Source organism: Bombina bombina, chromosome 10 (assembly GCF_027579735.1).
Source record: "Bombina bombina isolate aBomBom1 chromosome 10, aBomBom1.pri, whole genome shotgun sequence".
Classification (NCBI taxonomy): domain Eukaryota; kingdom Metazoa; phylum Chordata; class Amphibia; order Anura; family Bombinatoridae; genus Bombina; species Bombina bombina.
The window spans coordinates 145,609,480-145,636,623 of record NC_069508.1 but is presented as its reverse complement, the minus strand read 5'-3'; the positions used below and the strand labels follow the sequence as shown (position 1 = coordinate 145,636,623).

The 27,144-nt window shown below is 36.8% G+C and overlaps 1 protein-coding gene across 1 annotated transcript in view; it reads left to right on the top strand.

The window, feature by feature from the left end:
• Positions 1-27,144, top strand: part of LRRC7 (leucine rich repeat containing 7) — a 518,594-nt gene that overhangs the window by 291,317 nt on the left and 200,133 nt on the right. The window contains exons 15-19 of the mRNA XM_053693367.1: positions 4,280-4,477; positions 5,171-5,293; positions 11,016-11,124; positions 21,307-21,472; positions 25,000-26,662. Of these exons, the coding sequence (XP_053549342.1) occupies positions 4,280-4,477; positions 5,171-5,293; positions 11,016-11,124; positions 21,307-21,472; positions 25,000-26,662 (2,259 nt within the window). The remainder of the gene's footprint in view (positions 1-4,279; positions 4,478-5,170; positions 5,294-11,015; positions 11,125-21,306; positions 21,473-24,999; positions 26,663-27,144) is intronic.

Sequence of the window (27,144 nt, the reverse complement as noted above, 5' to 3'; positions counted from 1 at the left end):
AGTTACTATCTTAAAAATGATAGCTGCAAATACAGTTTGTATAGAAACTAAGTAATAATATTGTTACTGAATTTCTGACGTGAGTACTGTCTCAAAATGAGCCTAATGATTTTGCAGAAGGAATGAGGTTAAGAAAAAAATTGTGTATACGTTGCAGTAGTAATTATATTTAAATAGTTACTTTGATGTTAGATCCTACGTTAGTATTTGATCGATAGACTTGTTATAACTGAACCATGATTGTTTCAGTAAAGATTACTGCAGTAACATAACAGTGTAGTATTAGGTACATAAGTATTTGTATTTATATTGCAGCTCTATCGATGTAACCATAACACTTGTTGCAAACGTTATTATTAAGTAGTTAACTGCTTGTATTTCGAAGCGTGTCTTATCACAACAGGGTGTCCAAATACTGTCTTGGTACACTTATAATTGTTGCCTATATATATTGATATTTGATCTGTAAACTTATTATAACTGGACAATGATTGTTTCTGTAAAAACGACTGCAGTTGCATAGCAGTGTAATATTCGATAAATTAGTATTTGTATTTATATTACAGCTCTATCGATCTGAGCATAACACTTGTTGCAAACGTTATTGTTAAATAGTTAACTGTTTGTCATATCAGAACATATCTTATCACAACATAGGTGTCCAAATACTGTCTTAGTACACTTATGATTATTGGCTATACATATGTTTGATCAGTACCTACTAGTATTTATTTCCTGCCTGCATAAATATGCAAGCAAGTATTATTATTCAACTGTTTGTGCTCTGTAGCAGGTTAATAAATGAGTACATGGATATTAAGTACAAGATAATTTCGCTTGATATTCTATAAAGATAAAATACTCGTCCCCGTTCCCTCCTTAGAGAAAAATGTGCTAGGTTAAATAATATTGAGTTTTGGATAGTTATATAGGTAGCTCCGGAGTTATAATAGTGATACAAAAGTCAACCCGTATGAGACCTTTGGTCTCAATGTGTTATAGCAGGACTCACGCTCCCAGGTGAAATTCTCTATCTGACTAATCTGAGTATACGTTCATCGTCAGCTCAGATATCAAATTATTAACAACCTAATAGTTCAACTAGATTTAAAACTGAGGGGTCCCAATTCCCCCTGCTCCTCATGCAATTTAGCCAATCAGTGCAGACTCTTAAATAACTCCACTGGAGTGAGCACAATGCTATCTATATTTCATACATAAACTAGCTCTAGTCTTTCTAACTGTGAAAAACTCTTAAAATGCACTGAGATAGGAAGCGATTTTTAACAGTTTAGAAATCAGTTTTAGTCTCCCTAGGTTTAGCTTGCAGCAAAAGAACAAAGCAATTTTTATGATAAAACTAAATTGAAAAGTTGTTTACAATTTTATGCCCTATCTAAATCGTGAAAGTTTAATTTTGACTAGACTTGCCCTTTAAGTAATAGAAGAACTGTACATTGGAATGTTGTTTAAAATTGTATTCTCTGTCTGATTCATGAAAGAAAAATGTTGGGTTTCATTTTCCTTTAATATTGTATCTTACTAACTTTAATGACTGACGTTCATCGTCATTAAGGATCTTTTTTTTTGGGTGTTTTTTTCCTATCAAATAATGAATTACAGTATAATTTTTATATCTGAATTCCATACAAAATAGTTTATTGCGTTTTACTAAACCGTGTGTTGACCAGTATCTTAGAGAAGCGAGATTAGAACTCACCAAAGACCCTTTCTCTTACACATTGTTCCTCATTGGACACAATTCATATCTTGACAATAATTGTGGCTATTCATTTTTCCTACTCCACGAAAAAAAATCCCATTAGTTTAACCAATATTCCAATCTCACCATAAGAGTTAATTAAATAAATCAGAGAATGTGCTAACCATCAGCAATATTTCTCTTAACATCTGAATTTCCTGTATCCAGTGCCGATGAAAGCCATTATCGGAGATGCTAGTATAAACTACAGTGAGAATAAAACAAGCATGCTGGCATTAAACCTCAATTTCTACATTATACAAACTTATTAAATAATGTTATCCCATTACCAAAATACCCACACGGAAATATTTTTTATTAAATATCCTACTACTAAACACATTACTATAAATACTCCATGCTTGATAAAATTAAACTATATTATATATATATATATATATATATATATATATAGTTTAGTTATATTATATAAATATATATTTATATACATATAGAGTATATATATTTATATATATATATATAAATACACATAACCCCTACACCTCAAGAATTGTAGTCAGAACAACTGCTACATCAGCATAATGCACAGCAAAAAAATGTAAACATTTTAGAAACACAGGTTTTAACAGTCAAACATTTATTGCATCCGACTGTTACATATTGTAACCTGGAAACCAAATATCACTGTCTGTTGTACCATATATACCAAATGTAGTACTGTGTGGCCGTGGTTTTAGTATAATACACCCATACATACAGTCTAATAATATATTAGTTAGCTCTAATGCTCTAAATACCTTAACATTTCATTTGTATATTTTAGGGCTAGTCTGCCTGCAGTGTCACTGCAGTTAAAATGCACATTGCCAGGTTGTTTTTGTTTGTTTTTTTGATAGTGTTAGTAGCAAAAATGTAATCCCATGTTTAAATTTTACAATTTGACATGATGTGTTGCTATGCTGGGTTTGTGGTTTCCAGAAGTTACGATGACTAAAGTTCTGGCAGTTTTTCACAAGAGGGGTGCATATGTTTAGATCTGCTTTACTTACTGGAATAATGGTTTGTCACTTACTAAAGAAAAGTATATGATCTCATAATAAATTTCCCATACCCTTAGAAGAAATGTTTTAGTGTGCTTTAGTGTGCAAACATATTTCTGATTGAAAGTTACCAGTACTAGAATTATTCATTTTATATGAACATGATCCACAGCCCATATATTCATAGTTCAAACGCCACTACATTTGACTGCTGACTCATGTCCAGGTTAAAATATATCACTTTGAATTTGAAACAGATGGATTTTTGAAACAATAATGTTGTCAAGATGATTCTAATCATCTTTGAAATGCAGTGATAAACACTAGAATGCTCCTTTAAGATTTATTAGAAATGACAATGTGCTTTTAAAACCAAGATTAATATGGATGATAAAGGGTTAAGAGATTAGAATCTGCAATTTTTCTTATGCTTATGGTTAGAGGTTTATTTCATTTTATTGAAACTACTTTGAAATTGTGACTTGATTAGCACAAACATGTTTATAAAAAGTGCAAAATGTAATTTTTGATCTGTTGCTTGCATATCAATATGTGTTTGTCCTCTGACTCACTATCCCTGATGGAAGCATTACTGGCAGTTAAAGGGACACTGAACCCATTTTTTTTTCTTTCATGACTCAGACAGAGTAAGCAATTTTAAGCAACTTTCTAATTTACTCCTATTATAATTTTTTCTTTGTTCTCTTGCTATCTTTATTTTAAAAGCAGGAATGTAAATCTTAGCAGCCAGCCCATTTTAGGTTCAGCACCATGGATAGCGCTTGCTTATTGGAGGCTTACATTTACCCACCAATAAACAAGCATAATCCAGGTTCTCAACCAAAAATGGGCCGGCTCCTATGCATCACCTTCCTGCTTTTTAAATAAAGATAGCAAGACAACAAAGAAAAATTGATAATATGAGTAAATTAGAAAGTTGCTTAAAATTGCATGCCCTATCTGAATCATAAAAAAAAATGGGTTTAGTGTCCCTTTAAGATTACACAATCTCTTGTAAATCCAACCCTTGCTTTTTTGCAACCAATTGTGTGAGAGCAGGGGTTGTCAATCAACCTGATTGAATCAGTTCAGGGGTGTTTTTAATCCGCCACCTCACATGTGGCAGACAGGTTAGGAAGCAGCAACCTTAAAGCCTCAACTTCTTAACATGCAGTTGTATGAGCAAGCCGGCAACACACAGGCTCACAATCTGCATCCATAGCTTCATAAATAGAACCAATAGTTACAGGATACCAGAGCACTACTGGAAACTAGATGAACACATCTGGTGAGCTAGTGAGAACAGATGTATGTGCATAGCCAACAATCACCAGCTAAATATGCTTTTCAGCAAAGGATACTTAGAGAATAAAGTCATTTTGATAATAGAAGTAAACTGAATAATCTCTTAAAATTGCCTGGTGTATATGGACACAAAAAGGTTTATTTTGACTTTCATCTGCCTTCAATCTACTAAAATGTATTTACTAATAACTTCTGATTTGTTTTAATATAGGTTGAAATTAATTTAAAGCGTTATCCAACACCCTATCCAGAAGATTTGAAGAACATGGTAAAATCAGTGCAAAACATGGTAGGCAAAAGCCATGGTGGATCTATGGAGAATTCAATACCTCCATCTGGCACCGAACAAAACCTAAAGGAAAAGTATGACCATAAATGGCCAATGTCAGCAAAGGACATTAAATCTGAGGTAAATTTTTCTGTAAAGAGAACAAAACAGTGTGGGTTTTGACTTTAACGTTTTAAAGAGATATTTTCAAAGAGATATTCAAAATAAGTACTCTTTCTGTCAATGTAAGATTTCTTTATCAAGCTAATGGAAACCATGTGGATGAGCAAATGGCTGCTTGTTACTTGTAAGGGCCAGATTACAAGTGAAGCAGTATTTAACGCTCCCGCTTCCACGCTAACTCCACTAGAATTTAGCTTTTTGCACCCGTCAGGTAACACTCGTATTACAAGTTAAAAGTAAAAAGATTTTGCTCACGCACTAACCTGATGCACACAAAAAGCCGAACTTAGAATATTGCGTTATAGTAAGAAGTCAGTGGAGCAAAAAAAAAGCTCCAATGCACTTACAGTATCTCACAAAAGTGAGCACACCCCTCACATTTTTGTAAATATTTTATTATATCTTTTCATGTGACAACACTAAGAAATTACACTTTGCTACAATGTAAAGTAGTGAGTGTACAGCCTGTATAACAGTGTAAATTTGCTGTGCCCTCAAAATAACTCAACACACAGTCATTATTGTCTAAACCGTTGAAGGCACAAGCACTTTGAAACGCTCTTGTGATGTTTGGCCTTATCATTTGAACATCTTCTCGGCAGATACCTCAAAAAGGGTAGAGTGCATGTTTGATATTTTTTTTTTTTTCAGGTTGCAGTTCGGGAACACAAAGAATTCCAAAAGAGCCAGATGTCTGACTCAGGAAACATTCGTAGTTTTTCTTTGGATGCTCCTAAAAGGAAGGAAAAGGAAGACCATTCTGAAAGATCAGAGGTGTGCTCAGTTTAAATGATTTACCTTCTTAACCACCAGTTCTAACATCTTTTTTTCCACTTTGTACTAGCCTTACTGCACTTTGTACCAATCTTTCCCCATTTATGCCACCCAGGACTGAACTGGGACCAAAAATAGGCCCGGGCATTTAAAGGTGGAGTAGCCCACATCGGCTAGACCTCTGTCAGCTAGGTAGCCACAATAAACCAGATGTCTCATCCTGCAGCACCTTTGCTTAACAGCCACACAGAAAATGTAAAATCGGCAGATTGTTACCGCATTCCTATTGTTACCCATATTAAGAGCGGGTGGCTTATAGCAGCAAGGCCCACATATTTGTCATGCATGCCCTATGGCCAGTCCGGGCCTGATGCCACCTCCCCTCACCTTTGTGCCATCCTCTCTCCCCTCAGTTCTATTCTCTGTCCTTGTACCATCTATTCCCAGCTCCCTACAACCTGTTATCACATTTCTGTGATTAATTCTCCTTTTTTTAAACCTCACTGGTATGCTTGCCATATTGTCTCTAGTTCATCTGCTCTCATCTTTGTGCCATCATCTTACCTCCTATACCACCCACTCTCACCCTCCTACTACCCATTCTCACCATTCTTTCATCTTCTTTCACCTTTTCTGCATCCATTCTCTATCCCTTAAATACAGCATACACCACATATACAAAAAAAACACTCACATGTAATACTTTCCCTTGCTTCAAATGATGGGCCTCAAGGCTTTTCAGACAGAATGTGATTGCTATACAAATGGCAGTCCACTGTCTAGGTTACATCTTCAATGTCCCAAACCTTAAAGGAGGCCATCAACACCTTCTATCCATTAAAACTGTCTGTGTCACTGTCTGTATCGATCTTTGCGGTAGTGCCAGAGGCGTCACTAGAAACCATAGGGCCCAGGTGCAAGAATCCAAGCAGGGCCCCCCGCACCCCCCACCCCACCCAAAAAAAGTGAATTTAATACATTCCCCCCCCCCCCCCCAACATTTAACACAGAAAAATAAAACATTTCTGTGTGTGCTGTATACACACACATATATATAGCTTACTATGCTGTATATACACACTTACAGATATACAGTATATATACAGTATATATATATATATATATATATATATATATATATATATATATATATTCTATCTATCTGACTTTGCTGTTTACACACATATACAGTATATTAACCATTGCAATTACTACCTCAACCAATACCATAATGTTCTTAAAGGAGAAAGGAGAAAATAAATGCTAGAAGTAATTGTGTATTCAAAGCAAATATATTTATAAATGAGCCACTAGAGTAGCAAACACATAGTGCCTGATTAAAAACTAGTGGCATGGAGAAAAAATTCAAATCACTCTTTTTGAGCATTATATTTTATCTTATGAGCTTTTGGATAATTTAGATAAGCTTTAGCTCGGACGTTAGGCCCATGTCAGATCCCCAGCTACACTACACACACATACTACACACACTACACACACACACACTACACACACACACACACTACACACACACACACACTACACACACACACACTACACACACACACACACACTACACACACACACACTACACACACACACACTACACACACACACACACTACACACACACACACTACACACACACACACACACTACACACACACACACTACACACACACACACACACTACACACACACACACTACACACACACACACTACACACACACACACACTACACACACTATATAACAACTCATACAGAGTACAATAAAGTTAGGTACTTAATATTAAAGGGACAGTAAACCTTAAAAATAATGTTATATAATATTAGCCAAACATTTATAAAACCTAATTTCCCCTATTAATTTAAAAAAAAACGTGGTTTCACAGACCCGCTCTCTGCTCTCTGCTGAGCGGGTCTGTTATATTTACTCAGCGCATCAGGCCAGCGGTATAGTCACAGCCCGGCCCGACCGCGCCATAAGACTAAGTGCAGCTCGCTCCTGTCACTGTCCTGTTACTGGGGCGACAAGACCACCATCTCACACATAAATGTACTCACTGTGCCTGTGTGGGTCGTCTGAGAGATCCATGTGGCAGCGATACACTCTTTAGGATCCGCTAGGGCCATTCGTGTAGGATGTGTGTTCATGTGGGACCCCCATGAGATACAGATCATTGATGACAAACATTTCTGCAAACTAAATGCCCTCACATACTTCTCCCAGCCAAGAAGCGAGCAGGTCTCTCCTCTCTCCCAGTCCAATGCAGAGGTCTGCTCAGAGTGGCAGTGCGCGACGTGTAATAGTAGTGCAGCAAAATGAGCAAATGTTTCAGAGCGTTGCCATGGTAACCCGCGGCAACGCTCCGATTTAAAACTGCTAAGGGCGGGCGCAGCTGCTGAAAAAAAGGGGAAAAAAATTAAAGTTGAAAAAAAAAGTTTGTTGAAAAAAAAAAGTTTGCTGTGCTGAAGCTGCCCCTCCCCCCTGAGGGTTGGACCTGCCGGGCCCGGTGGCAATTGCGACTTCTGCACCACCAGTAGTTCCGCCCCTGAGTAGTGCCATGGGAGGTGTGGGAGGAAGGATGGAGGCAAGTGGGCAGCTCATCATGGGGGGGAGGAAGGAGCAGTGGGTCCCTTCACTATGGCAACAAAGGATTTTCAGGGGAGAACAAATGATGGGTCCCCTATACTATGGTAAAAATATCAGTTGGAGGGGGATGTCTGACCCTACGATACAGAAATAAAGAGATTGCTTAGAGGATTGGAGGTGGGGAGGTGGGGAGGGTTAGGGGGGTCCCTAAACTACAGAAAAAAGTATTTATAGCAAATTAATAATAAAAAAAAAATACTATAGACTGGCTGCCAGTAATAAAGATGGCAGAAAAGAGCACTTTGTGGGGGGATCAGGGAGGTGGGAGGGTAACGAAGGATCCCTACACTATAGAAAAAAATAATAATATATAGATAAATATTTTTTAAAAATCCTTAAATTGCTTACTGGCAGACTATCCACTATCAGTTATGATAGTGGTGACCAGTGGGGGGGGCAGATGTGTTTGGAAGGGATCAGTGGGAAGGGAGGTGTCAAGTGGGAGAGTAATCCCTACACTACTGAAAAAGTACTGAATCAAGTAAGAATTTCAGAAGTCTGGTGCACAGGTGCAATTAGTGGCATCCTAATTACCAAAACCAATGGCAAAGCCATATATGTCTGCTATTTCTGAACGAAGGGCATCCCAGAGAAGCTTTTACAACCATTTGTCTTATGACTGTAGAGGTTGTGTGTAAATAATTTCATTGAGAAACCCAAAGTTTTCAAAAAAGTTAGCAATTTGTTTTATATGATCATATTTGGCAGCCAAATAGTAGCATCAAATATACCAAAATGGGTCTAGATCAATGTCTTGGGTTGTCTAATATATCTAGTCTTCATAGGTAAATCAAAATAACAAAAGCTCTATATCAGTGATAACAAAAATGCTAAAGATTCTCTGGTACTTTGAGCAAGTTTTTCTCTGAAATTTGTGTTGAGAAGTGTTTAAAAAGAGGAGAGTCCCATCTTTTAGGTGATCATGGTAACTGCAAATTAATAAAATATGTATGGTCAGAATGGTAGCCCCTCTCTTGTCTTACACAATGGGACATATTTATCAAGCTCGCCGGTAACAGAAGTTGTGAAGCAGCGGTCTAAACTTGTCCGCCTGCTCTGAGGCCACGGACAGAAATCAACCCGATCGAATACGATTGGGTTGATTGACATCCCCTGCTAGCAAATCTGCAGGGGGCGGCATTGCACCAGCAGTTCACAAGAACTGCTGGGGCATTGATAAATGCTGACAGTGTATGCTGTCGGCATTTATCGATGTGCGGCGGACATGATACGCTACTTCGTATCATGTCCGCTCACATATTGATAAATATGCCCCAATATATATAGCGGGATGTGATAGCGGCACTTCTACTATGTTTTTAAATCCTTTACAGGGGTTAAAACACACATTAGTACAGGATATATAGTCCTAAAATGACATGCCCCAACGAATTAGAGCATGTCATTTTTTGATAATGATGGCCCTTTAAATTCATTCCTTCATGAGATCAGTATTTTGTTTCATTTTATAAAAAATTTAAATATTTTATTTCTACTTGTTTTATGTATGTAGTACAAAATAACTAAAATATAAACTCCTTGTATAGAATCCAAAATGTATAAGCAGGAGAATTAAAGGGACACTGAACCCAAATTTTTTCTTTCGTGATTCAGATAGAGCATGCAATTTTAAGCAACTTTCGAATGTACTCCTATTATCAAATTTTCTTCGTTATCTTTATTTGAAAAAGAAGGCATCTAAGCTTTTTTTGGTTTAGAACTCTGGACAGCACTTTTTTTATTGGTGGATGAATTTATCCACCAATCAGCATGGACAACCCAGGTTGTTCACCAAAAATGGGCCGGCATTTGAACTTACATTCTTGCATTTTAAATAAAGATACCAATAGAATGAAGACAATTTGATAATAGGCGTAATTTAGAAAGTTGCTTAAAGTTTCATGCTCTATCTGAATCACGAAAGAAAAAATTTGGGTTCAGTGTCCCTTTAATGCTAAATTTGGAGCCATAAAGAATTTTCACTGCAGTAATGAGGAGTGACTCACACACTATTATTTAGTAGCTATGGAAGACAAAATATGTGCTTTCTCTTTGGCCTTTTGCAATGTTAAGAATAGTATTTTCTTAAAGGAGCATTAAAGTTTAAAAAAAACTGTTATGTATATAAACTATTTAAACATCGTAAATATATTTTTGGCTTGGCAAAAAGTACAAAAGTAAATCTCAATACAGGAACATACATTTTTCATAAAAAGTGATATATTTTAAAATACAGTACAATCTTTTAGAATTTTTTTTTTTAAAAAATGGCCCAACATTTTATTTCATGATTTAGAACATACAATTTAATCAACCCTCCAATTTACTTCTATTATCAAATTGCTTTATTCTCTTGGTATCCTTTTTTGAAAAAGCAACAATTCACTACTGGGAGCTAACTGATCATATCTGGTGAGTAAATCAGCAGCGAGTTCCCAGTTGTGCATAATTGCTTCTGAGCCTACCAAGTTATGCTTTTCAACAAAGGCTTGCAAGAGAAAAAGCAAATTAGATAATAGAAGCAAATTGATGTTTGAAATTGCATTTTCTGGGGCTGATTTACCAAGCCCCATATCGGCCCCAATGCCTCTGTTTCCGCGCGAGCCTTCAGGCTCACCGGGAACAGGAGTTAAGAAGCAGCGGTCTTCTTAAGACCACTGCTCCTTTACTCGTCTGCTACCTCTGAGGCGGCGGACAGCAATCCGCCCGATCACATACGATTGACCCCACCTGCTAGCGGCCAATTGGCCAGGAATCTGCAGGGGGCGGCATTGCCCAAGCATTTCTAGCAAAATGCTTGTGCAATGATAAATGCCCACAGCGTATGCTGTCGGCATTTATCGATGTCTGGCGGACATGATCACTACAGTGGATCATGTCCGCCAGACACATGGTAAATCGGCCCCCAAATCTGAATCATCAAAATGTAATTTAAAGTTACAAAAATATATAAACCTTTTAAGTTTAAAAGGAACTCTCAAAACTTTAAGAATTAATTTATAAACTAAAGCTGTGTGGAGAGAAATGAACCTGCACCTATTGATTGCTAATATAAGTGTAACCTTCAGGATTTTGGACATCGTACCAGTGAAATGCGAATGGCAGAGCTTCGACCATCCTTAATTGAGACCCCATTGTATCCTCCAAAACTTGTACTGCTGGGTAAAGATAAAAAAGGTAGGTGGCAAAACCCTACAATATTGTATCAATCAAAATGATCTTTGTATACAGAATAGATAGCACTTTGTTGGACTATGATCTGTAAATAAAATGTACAACAGCACCAAATATTTTAGGTTGTCCTGCATTTGCTATTAAAGGGACATAAAATCCCAAGTTTTTCTTTCATGGTTCAGATAGAACATATCATTTTAAACAACTTTCACATTTACTTCTCATCAAATTTTCTTTGTTTTCTTGTTACCCTTTGTTGAAAAGCAGGAAAGTAAGCTCAGGAGAGTGAATGTTTTTTCAGCGCTATATGACAGTGGTTTTGCAACAATGTTATACAATAAGAAGAGCACTAGATGGCAGCACTATTTCCTGTCATGTAGTGCTCCAGACTTGTGCACGCTTCCTATCTAGATAGCTCTTCAACAAAGAATAACATGAGAACTAAGCAAATTTGATAATAGACATAAATTAGATCTTTTTTAAAACTTGTATTCTTTATCTGAGTCATTAAAGAAAAATATTGGGTTTTATGTCCCTTTAAAAAAATTAGTATGCAAAAAAATTGTTCAAATTTACTTCTACTATAAATTTAAATTTTGTCTTGGTATCTTGTTGTTGGAAAAGTATACCTCAGTATGCACTACTGGGAAGTATTTGATGATTGGTGGCAACACACCTATACCATTTGTCACTGGCTCACCCAATTTTGCTACCTCCCAGTAGAGCATTGCTGTTACTTTTTCAACAAAGGATTTGTTATCATTTTTAATTTTGACTTTACTATCCTTTTAATTTTGCCTTTCATGACCCCTTAAAGAAATCCTTAAAGAGACATAAAAAACACCTCCAAAAAATGATGATTCAGCTAGAGCATTTATTTTTATACAACTTCTGTTATCAATTTTGTGTCATTCTCTTGGTATCCTATATTTAAGGCGCAGTAATTCACTACTGGGAGCTAGCTGAGCACATCAGTAAGTCAATGACAAGAGGCATATATGTGCAGCCACCAATCAGCAGCTATCTTCCAGCTCAACAAAGGATACCAAGAGAATGAAGCAAATTTAATAATAGAAGTAAATTGGAAAGTTCACATCGCTATAAGTACCTACATATGTCTCATATTCAAGTTATGATATTTTTTATATAAATCATTTTATTATTGTACTAGGCGATAAGCCTGCCCAGAGAGCAGTCTAAGCATTGCCCTAAGTTAAACAGCTATTTTACCTCTAAAAAATACTAAGTCCCCCTAACAGTAAAAAACCCCCACCCACCAAACCCCCCAAAATAAAAAAAACTAACACTAAAAAAACTTAAACTACCCATTGCCCCTAAAGGGGCATTTGTAGGGGCATTGCCCTTAAAAGAGCATTCAGCTCTTTTACTGTCCTTAAAGGGGCAATCAGCTCTTTTCCAACCCATTAAATCCCTATTCTTAAAAATGAAAAACCCTCCAAAAATAAAAAAAAATCCTAACACTAAGACCCAAATAGGTACTCACCGTTCCTGAAGTCTGGCGGAGAAGGTCTTCTTCCAGGCGGTTCTGAGGTGCAGAGCTGGCTTCCCTGATGCGTGGATCCTAAGCAGCAGTCCTCGGCGGCAGTCCTCAGTGGCGATAATCCTCAACGGCATGGAGGCTCCTCTTAGCCCGTCACACACTGAAGATGGAATGCAAGGTACCCCATATTTATTGGGTTACCTGGCATTCCTATTGGCATTCCTATTTTAAATCAGCCAATAGGATTAGAGCTACTGAAATCTTATTGGCTGATTTGAACAGCCAATAGGATTTCAGTAGCTCTAATCCTATTGGCTGATTTCAAAATTTCAGCCAATAGGAATGCAAGGTACCCCAAATTGATTGCGGTACCTTGCATTCAATCTTCAGTGAGCAACGGACATCGAATGAAGAGGAGCCTCCATGTCACCGAGGACCACTGCCGAGGACCGCCACCGTTGAGGACCGCTGCTGAGGATCCACTCATCAGGGAAGACAGCTCCGCACCTCCGCTCTGCGCCGCCTTCGCTCCAGATGAAGATAGAAGATGATGGAGCCACCTGGAAGAAGACCTTCTCCACCGGACTTCAGGAACAGTGAGTACCTATTTAGGACTTAGTTTTAGGCTTTTTTTGCGGGGGGTGGCTTTTTTTTAGATTAGGGTTTTTTATCTGGAAAAGAGCTTATTGCCCTTTTAAAGGTATTAAAAAAGAGCTGATTGCCCTTTTGAGGGCAATGCCCATACAAATTCCCCTTTAGGAGCAATGGGTAGTTTAGTTTTTTTTTAGTGTTAGGTTTTTATATTTTAGGGGGTTTGGTGGGTGGGGGGTTTACTGTTAGGGGGTAATTGGTAATTTGTTAAGGTAAAAGGGCTGTTAAACTTAGGTCAATACCATACAAAAGCACTTTTAAGGGCTATTGGTAGTTTAGTATTAGATTAGGGGATGTTTTAATTTTTGGGGGGATTTTTTTATAGGGGTATTACTTTAGGTTTCATTTTTTTATTTTGGATAGCTTTGTTTATTTTTTTCTGTAATTTTACATTTTTTATTTAGTGTTATTTTAGCTTTGGGGTTTTTTTTTTGTTTTTTTTTTAATAGACTCCCCTCTGGGCAGGTTTATCGCCTAGTATATATATATATATATATATATATATATAATCACTTGCTCCAACTTTACCATTATTAAATACTAAATGATACATCTGATACTTTACTATAATGTGGTTATAATAAAGTATCCAATGTATAATTTAGTATTCAGTAATATTAATCATGAATTTCATTATGTTGAAGTGACACAAATTAATTAACTTAATGCAAACTGTTATTTGAATCTTCATTTTCAAATCATATATCAGTCATGACTTTCAGTTGCCCATCACAGCACAACTAAAATGGCAGTTGTTCTCATGTGAGTGTTTTTTATTTCAATAAACTTTAATTACAGAAGCAACTTGACTACACAATGTAAACTCTTGCTGTATAAAATAATACCTGCAGGAACTTTCTAGACTTGCGTAATATAAATCAAAAGTGTAGTGTATAACGTAAAGGGATATGAAACCCAATTTTTTTCTTTCATGATCCTCTATCTGAATCCTAAAAGAAAAAATTTGGATTCAGTATCCCTTTAATAGCAGACATGTACTTAGGCCTAGATTTAGAGTTGGGCGGTAGCCATGAAAACCAGCGTTAGAGGCTACTAACACTGGTTTTTACCGCCCTCTGGTATTTGGAGTCAGTCTGGAAAGGGTCTAACGCTCACTTTCCAGCCGCGACTTTTCCATACCGCAGATCCCCTTACGTCATTTGCATATCCTATCTTTTCAATGGGATCTTTCTAACGCCGGTATTTAGAGTCGTGGCTGAAGTGAGCGTTAGAAATCTAACGACAAGACTCCAGCCGCAGAAAAAAGTCAGTAGTTAAGAGCTTTCTGGGCTAACGCCGGTTTATAAAGCTCTTAACTACTGTGCTCTAAAGTACACTAACACCCATAAACTACCTATGTACCCCTAAACCGAGGTCCCCCCACATCGCCGCCACTCGATTACATTTTTTAACCCCTAATCTGCCGACCGCCACCTACGTTATACTTATATACCCCTAATCTGCTGCCCCTAACACCGCCGACCCCTATATTATATTTATTAACCCCTAACCTGCCCCCCACAATGTCGCCGCCAGCTACCTACAATAATTAACCCCTAATCTGCCGACTGCAAAGCGCTGCCACCTACGTTATCCTTATGTACCCCTAATCTGCTGCCCCTAACACCGCCGACCCCTATATTATATTTATTAACCCCTAATCTGCCCCCCTCAACGTCGCCTCCACCTGCCTACACTTATTAACCCCTTATCTGCCGAGCGGACCGCACCGCTACTATAATAAAGTTATTAACCCCTAATCCGCCTCACTCCCGCCTCAATAACCCTATAATAAATAGTATTAACCCCTAATCTGCCCTCCCTAACATCACCGACACCTAACTTCAATTATTAACCCCTAATCTGCCGACCGATTCTCGCCGCTACTGTAATAAATGGATTAACCCCTAAAGCGAAGTCTAACCCTAACACTAAAACCCCCCTAAGTTAAATATAATTTAAATCTAACTAAATAAATTAACTCTTATTAAATAACTTATTCCTATTTAAAGCTAAATACTTACCTGTAAAATAAACCCTAATATAGCTACAATATAAATTATAATTATATTATAGCTATTTTAGGATTTATATTTATTTTACAGGTAACTTTGTATTTATTTTAACCAGGTACAATAGCTATTAAATAGTTAAGAACTGTAAAATAAATCCTAACCTAAGTTACAATTAAACCTAACACTACACTATAAATAAATTAATTAAATAAAATACCTACAATTATCTACAATTAAACCTAACACTACACTATCAATAAATTAATTAAATACAATATCTACAAATAAATACAATGAAATAAACTAACTAAAGTACAAAAAATAAAAAAGAACTAAGTTACAAAAAATAAAAAAATATTTACAAACATTAGAAAAATATTACAACAATTTTAAACTAATTACACCTACTCTAAGCCCCCTAATAAAATAACAAAGCCCCCCAAAATAAAAAAATGCCCTACCCTATTCTAAATTAAAAAAGTTCAAAGCTCTTTTACCTTACCAGCCCTGAACAGGGCCCTTTGCGGGGCATGCCCCAAAGAGTTCAGCTCTTTTGCCTGTAAAAAAACACATACAATACCCCCCCCCCAACATTACAACCCACCACCCACATACCCCTAATCTAACCCAAACCCCCTTAAATAAACCTAACACTAAGCCCCTGAAGATCTTCCTACCTTATCTTCACCTCGCCGGGTATCACACCGATCTGTCGTGGCTCCGGAATCTTCATCCAAGCCCAAGCGGGGGCTGGCGATCCATAATCCGGCGGCTGAAGAGGTCTAGAAGAGGCTCCAAAGTCTTCATCCTATCCGGGAAGAAGAGGCAATCCGGACCGGCAACCATCTTGATCCAAGCGGCATCTTCTATCTTCATCCGATGAGGAACGGCTCCATCTTGCAGACCTCCGACGCGGAACATCTTGCTGGCCCGACGGACTACCGACGAATGAAGGTTCCTTTAAGGGACGTCATCCAAGATGGCGTCCCTCGAATTCCGATTGGCTGATAGGATTCTATCAGCCAATCGGAATTAAGGTAGGAATATTCTGATTGGCTGATGGAATCAGCCAATCAGAATCAAGTTCAATCCGGTTGGCTGATCCGATCAGGCCGATCAGATTGAGGTCGCATTCTATTGGCTGATCGGAACAGCCAATAGAATGCGAGCTCAATCTGATTGGCTGATTGGATCAGCCAATCGTATTGAACTTGAATCTGATTGGCTGATTCCATCAGCCAATCAGAATTTTCCTACCTTAATTCCGATTGGCTGATAGAATCCTATCAGCCAATCGGAATTCGACGGACGCCATCTTAGATGACGTCATTTAAAGGAACCGTCATTCGGCAAGTAGGCGTCGGTAGAAGAGGATGTTCCGCATCGGCTGGAAGATGATGGCTCTGGAAGAAAGAAGATTGAAGATGCTGCTTCATAGAAGACTTCATCCCGATTATGGACTTCTTCAGCGCCCGCTTGGATCAAGACTTCAGCCCGATGATGGTTTTCTTCAGCCGCCGCTTGGATCCAGACTTCAGCCCGAGGATGGACGTCACTCTTCAGCCCCCCGCTTGGGCTTGGATCAAGACTTCGGACCCTCTTCTGGACCGATCGGTGAACCCGGTGAGGTGAAGACAAGGTAGGAAGATCTTCAGGAGCTTAGTGTTAGGTTTATTTAAGGGGGGTTTGGGTTAGATTAGGGGTATGTGGGTGGTGGGTTGTAATGTTGGGGGGGTATTGTATGTTTTTTTTTTACAGGCAAAAGAGCTGAATTCTTTGGGGCATGCCCCGCAAAGGGCCCTTTTAAGGGCTGGTAAGGTAAAAGAGCTTTGAACTTTTGTAATTTAGAATAGGGTAGGGCATTTTTTTTATTTTGGGGGTCTTTGTTATTTTATTAGGGGGCTTAGAGTAGGTGTAATTAGTTTAAAATTGTTGTAATATTTTTCTAATGTTTGTAAATATTTTTTTATTTTTTGTAACTTAGTTCTTTTTTATTTTTTGTACTTTAGTTAGTTTATTTAATTGTATTTATTTGTAGGAATTGTATTTAATTAATTTATTGATAGTGTAGTGTTAGGTTTAATTGTAACTTAGGTTAGGATTTATTTTACAGGTAATTTTGTAATTATTTTAACTATTTTAGCTATTAAATAGTTCTTAACTATTTAATAGCTATTGTACCTGGTTAAAATAATTACAAAGTTGCCTGTAAAATAAATATAAATCCTAAAATAGCTATAATATAATTATAATTTATATTGTAGCTATATTAGGGTTTATTTTACAAGTAAGTATTTAGCTTTAAATAGGAATAATTTATTTAATAAGAGTTCATTTATTTCGTTAGATTTAAATTATATTTAATTTAGGGGGGTGTTAGGGTTAAAGTTAGACTTAGCTTTAGGGGTTAATAAATTTATTAGAGTAGCGGTGAGCTCCTGTCGGCAGATTAGGGGTTAATACTTGAAGTTAGGTGTCGGCAATGTTAGGGAGGGCAGATTAGGGGTTAATACTATTTATTATAGGGTTATTGAGGCGGGAGTGAGGCGGATTAGGGGTTAATACATTTATTATAGTAGCGCTCAGGTCCGGTCGGCAGATTAGGGGTTAATAAGTGTAGTTAGGTGGAGGCGACGTTGGGGGCGGCAGATTAGGGGTTAATAAATATAATATAGGGGTCGGCGATGTTAGGGCAGCAGATTAGGGGTACATAGGGATAATGTAGGTGGCGGGGGTGTACGGAGCGGCAGATTAGGGGTTAAAAATAATATGCAGGGGTCAGCGATAGCGGGGGCGGCAGATTAGGGGTTAATAAGTGTAAGGTGTGTTTAGACTCGGGGTACATGTTAGAGTGTTAGGTGCAGACGTAGGAAGTGTTTCCCCATAGGAAACAATGGGGCTGCGTTAGGAGCTGAACGCGGCTTTTTTGCAGGTGTTAGGTTTTTTTTTCAGCTCAAACAGCCCCATTGTTTTCTATGGGGGAATCGTGCACAAGCACGTTTTTGAAGCTGGCCGCGTCCGTAAGCACCGCTGGTATCAAGAGTTGAAGTTGCGGTAAATATGCTATACGCTCCTTTTTTGGAGCCTAACGCAGCCCTTCTGTGAACTCTAAATACCAGCGGTATTTAAAAGGTGCGGCCAGAAAAAAGCACGCGTAGCTAACGCACCCCTTTGGCCGCAAAACTCTAAATCTAGGCGTTAGTTAAATAAATAATAAACATTTACATATGGTTATATTTTGCATGAAAAGTAAAGAACTGAAGGCTTTAAATGTTCCATTACTCTGCAGCAGTAGTATGCGTTTGTAATTATTGTTCCACCCACACCAGATTCACAACAGGAACTTGGCTGCTCCATTTATTTCAAAACAAAGCACAGAATACAATGTTGCAGGCTGAATTTGTCTATACAAAAATAACTGTATTGTGAGACTGAGGAAAGGTGGACTGTATAGAGTCAAATAATTTATGTTTTAATCAACTTTCTGTTTTTATTTTAAAGGGACAGTCAAGTCCAAAAAAACTTTCATGATTCATATAGGGCATGTAATTTTAAACAACTTTCCAATTTACTTTTATCACCAATTTTGCTTTGTTCTCTTGATATTCTTAGTTGAAAGATAAACCTAGGAGGTTTACATGCTAATTTCTTAGACCTTGAAGGCCACCTCTAATCTAAATGCATTTTGACAGTTTTTCACCACTAGAGGGCGTTAGTTCATGCGTTTCATATAGATAACATTGAGCTCAGGCACGTGAAGCTCCTAGGAGTGAGAACTGATTGGCTAAAAATGCAGGTCTGTCAAAACAACTGAAATAAGGGGGCAGTCTGCAGAGGGTTAGATACAGGGTAATTACACAGGTAAAATGTGTATTTCTATAACTTTGTTGGTTATGCAAAACTGGGGAATGGGTAATTAAGGGATTATCTATCTTTTAAAATAACAAAAATTCTGGTGTTGACTTTCCCTTTAAAGAAAATAATATACTTAAATGTATGATATAAGATGTTGACATCTGCCTAGATTCAATAAAACGCACTGTAAAGGACATCTGCAACACACGAAAACATGCTCAAAAGCTTAAAGTGTCAGTAAACCTAAAAAATAATGGTATATAATTCTGCACATAGTGCAGAATTATATAACATTATTTTAGTGTTATCGTCTGTCTGACAGCAGGAGCGAGCTGCACTTAGTGTTATGGCGCGGTCGGGCTGTGACTATACAGCTGGCCCGATGCGCTGTGTAAAAAAAACAGACCCGGTCAGAAGAGTACAGAGAGCGGGTCTGAAAAACGGACATATTTAAAACAAAATAAAAGGGAATTTAAGGGTTTATAACGATAACACTAAAATAATGTTATATAATTCTGCACTATGTGCAGAATTATATAACATTATTTTTTAGGTTTACTGTTCCTTTAAAGAACAAACTACTTAAAATGAAAAAAAAATCTATAAAACAGTCCACTATCACATATGCTTAAAGGGATACCGAATCCAAATTGTTTCTTTCATAAGTCAGATAGAGCATGCAATTTTAAGCAACTTTTTAATTTACTCCTATTATCAATTTTTCTTCATTCTCTTGGTATCTTTATTTGAAAAAGCAGGAATGTAAGCTTACAAGCCGGCCCATCTTTGGTTCAGCATCTGGGTAGAGCTTGCTGATTGGTGGCTAAATGCAGTAAATTAGAAAGTTGCTTAAAATGGCATGCTCTATCTGAATCATGAAATAAAATAATTGGGTACAGTATCCCTTTAACAGAAAGCTTGAAAATTGTTCAAGAAAAAATAAAAGAAAAATGAGACAACCTTGTCCGCTTTAAAATAGCAAAACACGACAGCAAGACAAATACAAGGGCATTAGAGTCTTGAATTCTACATTTAAAGTCTGGCAGACCTGATCCGACAGTGCGGATCAGGTCCGCCAGACGTCGTTAAATACGGCGAGCAATACACTCGCCGTATTCAGCATTGCAACAGCAGCTCACAAGAGCTGCTGGTGCAACGCGGCCCCCTGCAGACTCGCAGCCAATGGGCCGCCAGCAGGGGGGTGTCAATCAACCCGATCGTACTCGATCGGGTTGATTTCCGGCGACGTCTGTCCGCCTGCTCTGAGCAGGAGGACAGGTTATGGAGCAGCAGTCTTTGTGACCGCTGCTTCATAACTGCTGTTTCTGGCGAGTCTGCATGCTCGCCAGAAACACGGGGCATCAAGCTCCATTCGGATCTTGATAGATAGGCCCCAAAGACTGCTTTACCATAAAAGAACAAATACAAACAATTATATAACTAGTTATAATTTTTTTTCCGCATTGTTTACCGTTCTTGTTTAATGCACAAGATATGCATTGGGGCTACTCATGCAGTTATAGATGCTAATGGAAATTAGCGCCCACTAACAAAATGCTGGAAAAAATAGGTGAAGAGATGCGCAAGGGATTTCTTACATGAACTCACCTTTACAATCGTAGATAAATCCAACCCAATATGTTGTTTCCTGCATTTTATAAAGTTTAATTCATGATGTTGTATAACTTTTTAAAGAGCTGTAATATTTCTTAGTTCTACATTAATATTATTAATAAAACAATGTGAATTATCTATGAATGAAATCCAATATAACATGAAGAATAAACTAGGCTGTGTATTATAGTACCCTCAAAAAAATTAAAGGGACCTTGTACTAAAATATTATAACAACCATGAAGGAAAAGCATGTTGACATTTTTGTCTCAAAACTATGAATAAAATACAGTGTCCCTTTAACCCACCTTCAGGTTTGGCTCTTGACCAAGTGCCTAGCAGCACAACACACAACAGTGCCTATTGTCTGGCTGATTACATAATGAAACTTTAATATACTCTTAATTTTGTCTTACATTTGCTTACTGTTGGTTGCCAGCCCATATGCCAATCGTCATGGATTAATACATTCATTGTATTCATATTTAGGAATAATATAATACAAAGTTGGATCAAATAATTTAATTAAATTAATATTTTTGTCTCTAGAGTCCACAGATGAGTCAGAAGTTGATAAACATCACCATAACAGTGTTTCATCAGGCACATATTCTGACTACTCACCTTCCCAGGCTTCATCAGGGTCCTCAAATGCACGAGTCAAAGTGCAGATTTCCGCTAAAGAAGCAGTAAACAGTTCGTTGTGGGGCAACAGGTTCGTAAAGTGCAATATTCCTGTTTGTTTGCCAATATACATTTTGTATTTCTTAAAGAGATATTAACCTGTTTAACTCAATTACTATAGCATAGTTACTACTCACAATAATCTAGTTTTTCCTACTGAGCCTGCATCTTTCTTCAAAGCTATTCTCTTATTTTAACCCCTTATAGATGCTGGTGAGTTAAGCTCCTCATCTACATACTGTAGCCGCCATCTTGGAACTAGGTATTCTTCCACTCACAAGAAGTTGTGTGCATTCACAGATCAGTGAGGCTGAAGACTTTTTGACAGCTGTATTATGCCCCTCAGATTAGCCTACATGATACAGAGCAGGTGGCATTGCTGTATATTATTCCCGTTGCCTTTTTTTTTTTTAATATACATTTTTTAACTTTTACCCTGGGTAAAAAAAACTGCAAAAATGTAAACCTCCTGCTCCGTAATGTGTGCTGATCCAAAGTGCATGGTAAAGTGAAAAACCTAGCATCATAGATCTGTGAATTTTCACCAGTTTCATCACAGGGTGCAAGATGTTATTGGGTTGGATTTTATAAAGACTGTCAAATAATGATAAATAGTATCAGGAAAACACAATTAAATAACATAGACAATGGGGTTTGTTTTTTTATGAGATTTTCTTCTTTTTTAAAAAGCCCAAGTCACAATTGTATAATGTTCTTTATATCCTTCCCCACACTATGAACCTTTCTTTACCACCCATTGGCTAGACTACAATTGTAGTGTGCCACTCATTATCTAACCCTTTATGTGATATTTTACTTATGGAATATCATTTTTCTTTGGTGGGGGGGGGATTACAATTTATTTTCAATACAAATCTTTGATTACGACTACAAATATTTTTGTTTTTTTTAAGTACTTTTTTGGAAATACAATTCAATTTTCTCTTTCTGAAGGACAATGTTTTGGGGTTTTTTTTGGAATGACACTTCCAGCATGTGTCAAAACTCTGTCAAAAATAAATGCTAGTTCTCATTTTGCTAAAGAATTTGTGATGTCACAGCAGTCATATCAGTAGTTTGCCTCCTGGTAACTAGCTGCCATTTTCAATTAAATGGGATAAAACAGCTACAAAAACATATATCAGAATCTCAGGTAAACTTTTAAAAATGTATTATGTGACATTCAAGATGGCTTAATATTGATTTTGATGTTTTAAATACAGTTTTCATGACAGCAGGGAAACTGTAGCATGTGGTCTTCTTCCAGAATATGTTTTTATGCTGTCATTTACCATACAACATAAAGTGCTTTTCCTGCCCTGTTTTATACAGTAATGTACTAAGGAATATTGATTTTGTCAGCCATTTCTCTACATTTAATTGACTGCTGTGACAATGAAAGTTCTTTAGCAAAATGGGAACTAGCATTTATTTTTGACAGTGTTTTGACACATAATGGAAATGTAATTCCAAAAAAAAAATTACTTACAAAAGAAAAAGTTTACTTCCATAAAAAGAAGAATATACTTTCAAAAAAACTAAATTATATTTCCAAAAAAAATAATTTTTTATTTTATTATTTGGAATAGGTTTTCCAAAAACAAAATTGTATTTGTAAATTTAGATTTCTATTTGCATATCACAATTTATGTATAATAATAATAATAATAATAATAATAATAATAATAATAATAAAGAATTATACACTTTTTGAAAGCAATCTTTCCATACATGCACTGTAAAAGTAACAGCTAGAATAACTGAGAATTTAAGTGTACCCTTTCCCTTTACTGCAAAACATGTAAAATAATTTTGAAAATGAATTAATTGTATATTATTCTATCCATTTTGTAAAGAAATATGTATTTCTTATGCCCTGCACATTCTTCGTTAGCCTCCTCTGGCAGTTGAGGGGTTAAGATGTATAGCCTTTTTGTCTTGTAAGTGCGTAGGAAAATGTTGAGCTCTATATGTTAATCTGTGGTGCTGTGTACTTGAGTGGTATAGAAGAAAGAACCTAACTGTATGATAATGTAAGTGGATCATTTTGATCACCATAGAAAAATGTTTAAATTTCATAACAAACATTATTGTATTGTTCCACAAATGAGAGTCACACAGAAGCCAAACTACATGGTTTAAAAATGAACTTTAGTAGAAGAATATATAACTTGTCTTCAATGCACGTAAGCTTTGCCCAACTGAAAAGTTCAGATTTTAAAGAAGAAAGAATACAGTCAATAAATCAATGCTCTTTAGTGCTATGCTTAAAGGGACACTGAACCCAATTTTTTTCTTTTGTGATTCAGATAGAGCATGCAATTTTAAGCAACTTTCTAATTTACTCCTATTAACAAATTTTCTTCATTCTCTTGGTATGTTTATTTGAAAAGCAAGAATTTAAGTTTAGATGCCGGCCCATTTTTGGTGAACAACCTGGGTTGTCCTTGCTGATTGGACAGCACCAATAAACAAATGCTGTCCATGGTTCTGAATCACAAATTTGCTGGCTCCTTAGCTTAGATGCCTTCTTTTTCAAATAAAGATATCAAGAGAACGAAGAAAAAATGATAATAGAAGTAACTTATAAATTTGCTTAAAATTGCATGCTCTATCTGAATCATGAAAAAAAAAATTTGTGTTCAGTATCCCTTTAAATATACTTACATGTCACTTAAAGGGACATAAAAACCAACATTTTTCTTTCATGATTCAGACAGAGCATATCGTTTTAAATAACTTTCTAATTTACATTTATTATCAATCATTCTCTTTTTATCTTTTGTTGAAAAGCAGTAAGCTCAGGAGCGTGTATGTGTCTTGAACACTATTTGCCAGCAGTTTGCAAGAATGTTATCCATTTGCAAGAGCAGTAGATAGAAGCAGTATTTTTTACTTTTAATGCTCCAAACACCTACCTAGGTAACTCTACAATAACGAATAAGATGGGAACTAAACAAATTGGAAACTTTTTAAAAATTGTATGCTCTGTCTGAATCTTTGCGTTTCATATCAATTTTAAGGGATAGGGAAGTAAAAATTAAACTTGCCTGATTCATATAGAGCATGTAACTTTAAGACACTTTTTAATTCACTTCTATTTTCAAATGTGCTTTGTTCTCCTAGTATCCCTTGTTGAAAATGAATACGCACATGTCCTACACTAGTGGGAGCTGCTGCTGATTGGTGCCTGCACACATTTGTCTCTTGTGATTGGCTAACTAGATGTGTTCAGCTAGCTGCCAGTAGTGCAATGCTGTTCCTTCAGCAAAGGATAACAAGAGAATGAAGCAAATTTGATAATAGAAATACATTTGAAAGTTGTTTAAAATTGTATGTTCTATTTGAATCATAAAATTATTTTTTTGGGTTTACTTTCCCTTTAACTAAAAAATTCCAATCATACAGAATTAATAATGCATTCAATAAATTCATTGTTTGAAGACAATTACAACAATAACAAAGAGTGTTTGCACTAATTACTTTTACATTTGTTTGTCTCACTGTTAATTATTCTAAGTTAAATAAGTCTGTTTATGTATATCTTCTCTTTTGTAGGCTTGCTCAATCATTTCCACAGCCACTAGAAACAAAGCCATTACTGAGCCAGCGTGAGTCAGCACCAGTAGGGAATCTACAACAACGCAATGATAGACAGGCCCTCAATGACTCGTTTACTGAAAACTGGAATGATAGCTCACACTATGATAACACTGGATTTGTTGCAGAAGAAAATACAGTAGAGAATCCCAATAGTAACCCAATGCTGAACTCAAAATCAAGAAGCACATCTGCTCATGGACGCAGACCATTGATTAGACAGGATAGAATAGTTGGCATTCCCTTGGAACTAGAACAGTCAACCCAGAGAAGCCAGCCTGAATCAGACGTGCCTCCTAGCAATCCCTGGCAGAATTGGACTAGAACACCAAGTCCATTTGAAGATAGGACAGCTTTCCCTTCTAAATTGGAAAGCACTCCTGTTAATAGTCCTTTTCCAGAACGAAAAATTCATAAACAACAATCAATGGACAACCCAAGCACATATTCATCAGGGGCAGCATGGGAGTTTCATGATTCAAGCTCCAACAGGAATACAGGAAATGTATTTGCACATTCTCATAGTCGGCCAGAGTCTGCCAAAAATACTATTTCAATAAGCAAAAGTACTGAAAGGTTATCTCCTTTAATGAAAGATTTGAAGACAGGGAGGTTTAAAAAATCGCAAAGTATAGATGAGATAGACATTGGTGCATTCAAAGTATATAACATACCATTGCAACATTATGATCACAGAAACATAATGCATGGAAGCCATGAAAGATCAGACTTATCTTTGGGACAGGAGCACAGTATGTCACGTAGCCAGTCTGTACCAATGCTTGATGATGAGTTATTAGGCTATGGTAGCAGTCGAGGTCAACAAAATCACAAAACAACAAAAAAAGTCTACCAGTTTGACCAAAGTTTTAATCCTCAAGGAGCAGTAGAAGTTAAACCAGACAAAAGGGCACCTCCACCATTTTCATACAATCCAGATTATGCTGCACAGCAAACTAAAACAATTGCAAAAGATTTAATCAGTCCACGAGCGTATAGAGGGTATCAGCCCATAGAGCAAATGTTCTCCTTTTCACAGCCATCAGTAAATGAAGATTCCATTCCTCCTCAGTTTACAAATCAAGGACCAAGGGCAGGGTTTATGAAAAGAGCAGATTCTTTAGCAAGTGCCACTGAAATGGCAATGTATAGGAGAGTCAGTGAGCCACATGAACTCCCCCAGACTGATAGGTATGGAAGACCGCCTTTCCTTGGAGCCGTAGAACGCCAAAGCAGTATGTCAGTGGCTGATGCTCAGTTTCTAAAAAGGAATGGAAGGTATGAAGATGACCACACTTCATATCCAGATATAAAATCTCAGACTGGAAACTATCAAGTTAAAACCCTAACTCAGAGAAGGCCTTTATCTGCAAGAAGCTATAGTACAGAGACATATGGAACATCTCAAACCAGACCTGTCTCTGCAAGGCCAACTATGGCAGCTTTGCTTGAAAAGATACCATCTGATTACAACCTGGTTAATTATGGTGATAAAGCACCAGATACCAGTGATATGAAGACAAGACCTAATTCTGGGAAACTAGATGACAGCTGCAATAAAATGCCACCAGACTGGAGACAACAGTTGCTAAGGCATATAGAAGCTAGAAGGTTAGACAGGGTATGTTTGCCATCTATTGGTATGACTTGTTTACCATCTTATATACTTTGTTGCAATGTTTAAAATGTTTGGGGAACTAACGCAGTAGTTCATGAAATTCAATATACAATGTTTTCAAAATCCAAACGTTTTATCGATAAATAACGTTCAAGGTTTTGAAAGCTTTTACAACATCTAATAAGTGTTTGTGGAGCAATTAAGCTGACACCAAAAACAGATCGATCTGAAATTAGTATTTTAAAAATAATGAAAAAATTGTAAATTGTGTCTTTATACTTGTGAGAAATGAGCCTGTACACACAGAGAAAAATAGCAACAATATTTACTTATCACTGCTCCGGAGATGCGCTTGTAGTCAGCACTAAATCTAGTGTGATTTAGGAGTGTTTGGTTTGTAATCTATTGGGATGGAATTGATATGAGTCTGTAGTTGCCTTAATAGCTTAGCACTTTGCAATCAATTTACAGTCATATTTTACTGA